Genomic DNA, 8,268 nt, shown 5'->3' with positions numbered 1-8,268 from the left:
AATATATATTTGTAAATCACCATGTCTTGGTAATCTCATATGGACTCCCGTGATACAGGTTCACCTAGTGCGGGGTCCAATGTACTCGCTGTTGTAAGTTTCTTGTATTTATTAAATGAATAAATAAAAAATATATTACCATTTACTTGGTACAGAGGAATAACACCTGAGTCCTCAGGAATGGCAACGCATGGGGGGTATCATGGGCGAAACAGTATACTCTGTTATGTCCATGGTACTGCTTATGTCTATAGGCGACGGTTACCACTTTCCATCAGGTGGGCCGTCAGCTTGTTTGCCATTCTAAGATGTATAAAAAAAAAAGTTTCTGAAAAATTTTCTCAGTAATAACTTACATTATTTATATATGAAATCTTTATGCATTCATTTATTCATCAGATACTACATAATTTTTTTTAAATTGTTTAATTAAATAAAAATCATGCAAAATGACTATTTATTCGACAAATCTTTTAAAAAAATAGAAACTTATTTTCTATGCTACATTCCTCTTAGAGTAAAGTAATTCAATACCGTCTATTTCTTCTTGTGTTTGATCCTTGTCACCCCATCCCCATAATGTTTTATCTGCTCCAGTCCTTTTAATTCTAGCTATTATTACATTGTCAGGAATAATTTTCAAATCATATGCCCATCCGATCTTCGCAAAAAAGTTGATAAAAAGCGTCGCCGCATTGAATTTTGTATCGCCAAGTTCGGATGCTTTGTAATCGTATGGGAATACGTGGTGGTAATTGTGGAAACATTCACCCGTTGTGAGCAGAGAAATCGAGAGATTCTCAACTGGTTTGATGCTTTTGTCGAATGGACGACTGCCCCATCGATGGCCGATACTGTTCACTAAGAATATTAAGTTGATGGTCAGCACGTGACGTAACATTGTCGCGATATGCCAAGAGTTGCTGAAGCTTTCATTCCAGAAGTACATGGGAACGATTGTAGGAACAAGGTAAGCGCAGGTTCCTATCACTAGCACTGCGTGTTTCCTCTGGAATCTCAATAAAGGATCATTGTAAATGTCGTCCATATAGATGGTTTTTCCTTTTTCTATTACTTCAGGGTGTTTCCGCACGAACAGCCATCCGATTTGCGAAAAGAAAAAGCCACGGTTCGAATTGTGAGGGTCCGCGTCGGTGTCTGTATATTTGTGGTGGAGACGGTGATCCCTCACCCAGTACGTGGCTGTATTCATGAATGCGAGACTGTTGAAGATGAGAAGAATCACCTGTAATGGCATTTTGGCTTTATATGCTCTGTGGCACCAGAGTCGATGAGCTCCTGCCGTGATGCCTATCTTCGCTGCTTCGAGCAGAAGCAGTGCCCATATTATTGTTGCCCATTTTGCGCTAGTGAAGCATAAATAGAAACCGTATAGAGCAGCTAAATGCATATACGCGAATTTAATTACATTGTGTTTCACCAACGGATTCGTCTTCGCCTTTTCCGAGTTCTGTGTTGAAGCCATCGTTGACAATAGAAGACTGAATCTGTTTTGAGTAATATTGTCTTACTACATATCCGTTGTGAGGTCAAAGGCCAACAGGGTCATTGATAGCACGTGGACTACAACCAAATAACTGATGTGGTAATCGACGCGTAAGTAGTTTGGTATTACCATATTTTAATTAAATATTAAACAGTTGTGTGTATATTGTTTACATTATGCGTGAGCCGGACTTAATCATCGACGGTTCTATACGATATTCTATTTGGAGAGATTGATTTGACTCTTTGTGTTATTGCGCTATTGCGCGTATAAAGAATTGCCGTGTAATCTCGGCATAGAATGAGCTACCCCTTCCTTTTCCGTGACTGTCGTGAGAAGGGATTAAGGGAGGACGAGGGATAGGCAGGAGCGTCCCTCTTAAAACATATCCAAAGCCTAACTGCGGTTGTCAATCCGCCTGCCAAGCGTGGCAACTACTGGCAACGGGGAAATTTAAGTTAAACAGTGAACAGTTGAAGACTGATATGAGATGAGGATGATGATGATGATGATGATGATGATGATTTAGTATAATATAAGGTTCATTATAGTACAGAAAGAAGTCGGTTGAAATAAATAAATAATCATACTGCGTAATGCATACGAATTATACAAGATTGCCCGTGGCTAATAGTTGGGAATTTTATTCCTTATGGACAAAATTTATTTTTCACAAGTTTCAATAGAAGCTAAAGCCATAAAACCGTCGTCTGGTAAGCCACATCAAAGCAACCCGTGTATTACGAAGGTGCTTAGAGACTTTTGATAGCAGCAGATTGAGGCTTACGTACACGTCTTCTGCATTGTTACTATTAGCTCATAATTCTATATGGATGCGAGTCGCGGTACTACTCGCGTACGCGGTATACTAGTAAAGATAGGCCGGAATAGTAAAGGATTGAGTCCCACAAAGAAATAATTTCAATTGTAAAAAAAAACAGTTATTTTGATTTAAAAATTAAACTATATCTCTTTATTTTACGTTTTTTTTAAACAACTTAGAATGCCAAACAAGCTGACGGCCCACCTGATGGAAAGTGGTAACCGGCGCCTACAGACATGAGCAGTACCATGGACATAACAGAGTATATTGTTTCAGCTATGATACCCCCCCATAAATTGCCATTCCTGTGGACTCAGGTATTATTTCTCCGTATTCTGTAAATTCACTGCCATATCCATATCATATATTTGTTTTAAAATATGCAAATGAAGCCCTTTCATATGATAAATACCAAATTTAAAATTAACCTAATAGTCGAACTTGGACTAGTTGGTTAATTTTGAAGTAAAAAAATCCTAGTAGAGAAAATTAAAAATTTTTCAATTATTTCTTTTGAAATATGTGCGAGTCAACAATATGTAAAACTATTTCGAATTTAAAATTAGTAGCATTAGTAGTCGCTAAGATATAAATGCTGTTACGGACGAACGGACGGACAGACAAAGTCGCACCACAAGAGTTCCTTTGTACCTTTTTGGTACGGAACCCTAAAAAGCAGTAAACATTGTATCTTGGCCATGTACTTAGACACGAGAGATATCACCTTCTACATGTGATTATAATAGGCACAGTCGTGGGCAAGAGAAGGATCGGTCATCGATCGGAAAAATTGTTGGCTCTGCATCATCCAAGAGTGGATGGATATAACAAGGGCAGCCAAATTATTCCATCTCGCATGAGACACCAGAAGGAGACTTTGTACAAAAGTCGTTTGCTTGGGTACCTCTGCGCCATTCGTGTTTCAATCGTAAAGCAGTTGTGTTTGCATGGCTGTGATTCGGTTTGAAGGGTGGGATATGGCGTGAATTTACAGGGTACAGAGGAATAACACCTGCGTCCTAAGTAATGGCAACGCATGGGGGGTATCATGAGTGAAACAGTATACTCTGTTATGTCCATGGTACTGCTCATGTCTATAAGTGATGGTTACTACTGTCCATCAGGTGAGCCGTCAGCTTGTTTGCCATTCTAAGTTGTATAAAAAAAAAGACAAGGATAAATTACATCAGCTGATTGCCAATCTTCATCAGTTGAAGAAAAAATAGTAGTAAAAAGGAAAGACTTCATCATCGGCTGTTAACTCTCTACTGCTGAACTTAAGCCTCCCTGACTGATTTTGCCATCGGGGATATTGGTAGAAGTTGCTACGCTTGGCAGGCGGGCTGGCAACTATAGTTAGGCTTTGGTGATGTCTTAAGATGGACACTGCTACCCATTCTTTGATCATTAAGTTCTCTTAGTCGTCTTTTAAGCAAGGGGTGCCCTATTCTAAGCCGGGACTACACGGTAAAAATAAATCAGGGACGTATCCAGCCCAGCTGTTTGTTGACTTTTAGCAGAGCGAAGATCATCAAAAATGATACTATTTCTATACGTAGATTTATTTTTTAATATGTGAAAATGAAATGATAACCCTGCCTGCGCTTCTGTATACGATGGCGGGGCACCAGTGAGATGACAGGTGAGGATAAAAGCAGGTTAGTTGGCCCATCGTGATGAATTCAACAAGAATTAACCACGATAGTATCCAAGTGGAACCGCGTGAAAGTGGACGTGATATCAATCATTTAAATCATCACTAATAATCTTTCCCCCTCCCCCTCTGTAGATTAGCTTTGGTAGATCATTTGCCTCGCCTTAAACCTTGAGTACCTGAGATATTTATAAAAACTTTTCCTTATTCAAGATCCCTTTGTAATAATCTCCTGTCACTGATAATACAGATACTTACTTATAATTTTTTTTATTAAATTATATTTTTACTTTTAAGGTACTTGTAGCGAAGGAATTAATTATTAAGGTAACTAGATATTTTATTTTATTTTACTTTAATAAGGAAATATATAATACCTAAAACATATAAATAGTAAACACAGCTATAACATAAATCAGTGAAGTTTACACAATAAACTAACACATCAAATTAACGAGAACAGATGATTATGAATATATGTGTGTGTGTGTGTGTGTGTGTGTGTGTGTGCAATATACCCAACCGGATCGACCTCCTCGCGGTTCTCCTTGGAAACTATCATGGTTAATTCCTGATGAATTCATCATGATAGGCTAACTGGCCTGTTTTCATTCTCATCTATCACCCTTCACTGGTGCTCTGCCAGCGTGTGCCGTGTGTGGCGGAGTGTGTGTGTGTGCGAGGCTGTGTGTTATTCATTAAAAAAAAAGGAATCACATCGTGTGTGTGTGTGTGTGTGTGTGTGTGTGTGTGTGTGCAACTGCCGCGTAACAGAAGACTTGTATAATATTATTTACGGAACGGCGGAGGGTCTTACATGATATATTATTTGGGACTACTAAAAAATGGCGGGCTAACCTCAACGGAATTGTATGCCGACAATGGTGAAAGATCTGACGGGAAATGTCTACTGATGCTTACATGTTTTTGGATTAGGTAACAAATTTGTCAGAAATAATGTACTACTCGTGTTTTTTTAGTGCGACCGTACACAACTAGGTGGCGTGATTGTAGACATGAATAGAAATCTTCAAAAGGTGGCGTAAAGAGGTTTCTTCAGGGTCGGCAACGCGCGCGTAATACCTCTGGTATTGCAGGTGTTCATAGGCTACGGTAACCGCTTACCATCATTTGGGCCGTATGCTTGTATGCTACCTCAGTGTTATAAAAAAATGGTATACGTATACAGAATTAGTTTCTTTTTATCTTTTTAACTTTTTTTTTATAATACAGGGGGCAAATGAGCGTGCGGCTTACTTGATGATAAGTGACTACCGCCGCCCATAAGCACCCAAAACAAGAGAGGCATTGCAGAGGCAGTGCTGCCGATTTTTTAAAAAAGAAATATGCTCTTTTCTTGAAGGTTATGTTGTCGTATCGGTTTGGAAATACTGTTGCTGGAAGTTGATTCCAAAGAGTGGTTGTGCGTGGAAGAAAATGCCTTGTAAAAAGCACGGTGGAGGACTGCCACTCTTCCAGGTGGTTGAGATGGAACTTTAGTGTGTGTGTGTGTGTGTGTGTGTGTGTGTGTCAATATGATCCTCAATGCACTCCTCAATATATATTCGGTATATCTAAAAATAAAAAAAAAGCCCTGACTCCAACAAACCTATAAAAAGAGCTGACAATCTTGGAATGCCTGAAAACATCTTCATAAATTGTAGCTAAGAACCATTTCGATCACGTCAGCTTTCAAATAAAAAAACGCATCATAATCGGTCCATTCGTTCAGGAGCTACGACGTCACAGACAGACACAGACAAGTTAAACTTATTATTATGAATAAGAACTGGGAGGTGGTGTGCGGCATACACATTGTGTACCTAGATTTGGTTCCATGCCAGTGTCGTGGTCGATTTCAAATTGGGGTTTCATGGCACCCACTGAAACTGCGTAGAGATGTTGAATCTCTGTGCATCTTCTACCGAATTTATCATGGGGAGTGCTCTGAAAAATTGTTCGGGTTGATACCTGCTGCTGATTTTCACTATCGTACAACCCGTCATAAACTAAAGTTTCATCCCAACCATCTGGACGAGTGGCGGTCCTCCACCGTGCGTTTTTCAAGGCATTTTCTCCCACGCACAACCACTCTTTGGAGTCAACTTCCAGCAGCAGTATTTCCGAACCGATACAACAACATAACCTTCAAGAAAAGAGCATATTTTAAAAGGCCGGCAGCACACCTACAATGCCGTAGGTGTTGTGGGTGACCATGAGCGGCGGTAGTCACTTACCATCAGGTGAGCCGCATGCTCGTTTGCCCCCTGTGTTGTAAAAAAAAAAACCTTCGTTCATTTTGTTCTTCATGCGAGCAAAGCCGCAGAAAATAGATAGTAATTTTAATATATCCAAGATACTAAAACAACAAACTTTCACGGTACTCAGCCACGTCCAAATGGCGATTGAAAATGAGAATTCAATTTTGTGATCGTTCACTGCTGCTCCCGCTTACATTACAGTCAGTATAGATCGTTAATAATAATGTTAAGAGCTTTCGCTTTACTAGCAATTGGATTCTCTCTAATCTTGTAATGTATAATACATAGGTCACATATAGCTAGATGGAGTGACGAGTCTCAAAAACGCCGCTTACGCTGAATAAATTGGGTTGAAAATAAATTTAGAACGCAGAATCGCGTGTTTACAAGTAAATTTCGCTTTAACATACAGTTTTTACTCCGTTAAAAAACACTACGAGTGTCTCCATCCATAAAACTAGAATTAAAGATCATGCTTCATAAAACCGATTTTAATTGTGACAAAACCAGTTATTTTAGTCCAAAAATTAAACTAATGAAATGATTTTGATAAAATGTCAATAGGATCAATCTGGATGTATCGTATGTTATATGTAAGTTAGTATGTTTCCAATTTTTCAAATCGGTTTAGAACTAACGGTGTTATGAGTTAATATACGTAAAATAATATAACCGAATTGAGAACCTCTATCTTTTTGAAGTCGGTTGAAAATTGAATGAACTCACAAATTACCTTTATTGGCTGCAAATTAAAAAATGAAAATCAGTTCAAAGTTGGTGATGCAATGAAAAACAATCAGGAGATATGAGAAAATCCATTTTTATCCTTCATTAAAACTCGTCATTTTTCAATATTTTCTTTAAGCTATTAAAAAATAGCGTTTTCGTGTGATCTATTATAGAATATCACTTACACAAGAATATTAATGCTGGGCTATTTTTGGCAAAGCGTTTATAGAGAGGCGCTCTATCTAGGTATCGTTGGTCTATAATACAATAATGATCCTAGTTACGTCAATAGAATTGCAACGTTTACTTATCGTTATAAAATAAAATAAAAACTTTCGGTATTTAAACGGTTTTATTTAGCTCGACCTGTACGGTATTTATTTATTTGGGTCAAAATTAGAAATTGGAATTTAAGCACCTTCCCGTTGTCAGATTGATCTGAAATTTGGTACACACATTTAATTTAGATGACAATACAATATAATAAAATCAATAACATTATAAATCTAAGATGGCCGCCGATACAAAATGGCGGATTACATATTTTTCCTTAACCCCCGCAATATGGGTATCAAATGAAAGGGCTACACTAGTAAAACACGATGATTATGTCAAAATTTTAAATTCAAGATGGACGCCGTTCCAATATGGCGGACTAGGTACATATTTTTCCACAACCACCACAATATGGGTATCAAATAATAGGACTACACTGAGACACCCAGACACTAGACACTCGGACACTAGACACTCAGACGCTAGACCCTCAGACACTAGACACTCATACACTCAGACCCTAGACACACAGACACTAGACACTCGGATACAAGACACTCAGACACTAGACACTCGGACACTAGACACTCAGACACTAGACACTCGACACTCGACACTCAGACACTAAACACCAGACACAAGACACTCAGACACTCGACACTCAGACACTAGACACTAGACACTCGTCACTAGACACTCGACACTCGACACTCGACACTCGACACTCGACACTCGACACTCGACACACGACACTAAACACTAGACACTAGACACTCAGACACCCTACACTCAGACACTAGACACTCGACACTCGACACTCGACACTCGACACTTAGACACTAGACACTCGACACTCGACACTCGACACTCAGATACTAAACACTGGACACTAGACACTCAGACATCCAGCTAGACACTCTGACACTCGACACTCGACACTCAGACACTAAACACCAGACACTAGACACTCAGACACTCGACACTCGACGTCACTCGACACTCGACACTCGACACTCGA

The 8,268-nt window shown here is 39.1% G+C and overlaps 1 protein-coding gene across 1 annotated transcript; it reads right to left on the bottom strand.

Annotated features, from left to right (window-relative positions):
* Positions 1-440: 440 nt before the first annotated feature.
* On the bottom strand, positions 441-1,521 carry LOC113522573 (acyl-CoA Delta(11) desaturase-like). The gene has a single exon (XM_026908306.2). The coding sequence runs from the start codon at positions 1,484-1,486 to the stop codon at positions 497-499; it is 990 nt and encodes a 329-aa protein (XP_026764107.1). The 5' UTR covers positions 1,487-1,521; the 3' UTR covers positions 441-496.
* Between the last annotated feature and the right edge of the window lie 6,747 nt (positions 1,522-8,268).

The sequence above is a fragment of the Galleria mellonella genome, unplaced genomic scaffold (genome assembly GCF_026898425.1).
Source record: "Galleria mellonella isolate WM207_F2 unplaced genomic scaffold, CSIRO_AGI_GalMel_v1 utg38, whole genome shotgun sequence".
NCBI lineage: Eukaryota > Metazoa > Arthropoda > Insecta > Lepidoptera > Pyralidae > Galleria > Galleria mellonella.
This window is presented reverse-complemented; position numbering and strand designations above follow the sequence as displayed.

Bases quoted from the DNA above. Each gene is read 5' to 3' on its own strand.
- LOC113522573 (XM_026908306.2), bottom strand. From the start codon at position 1,486: ATGGCTTCAACACAGAACTCGGAAAAGGCGAAGACGAATCCGTTGGTG.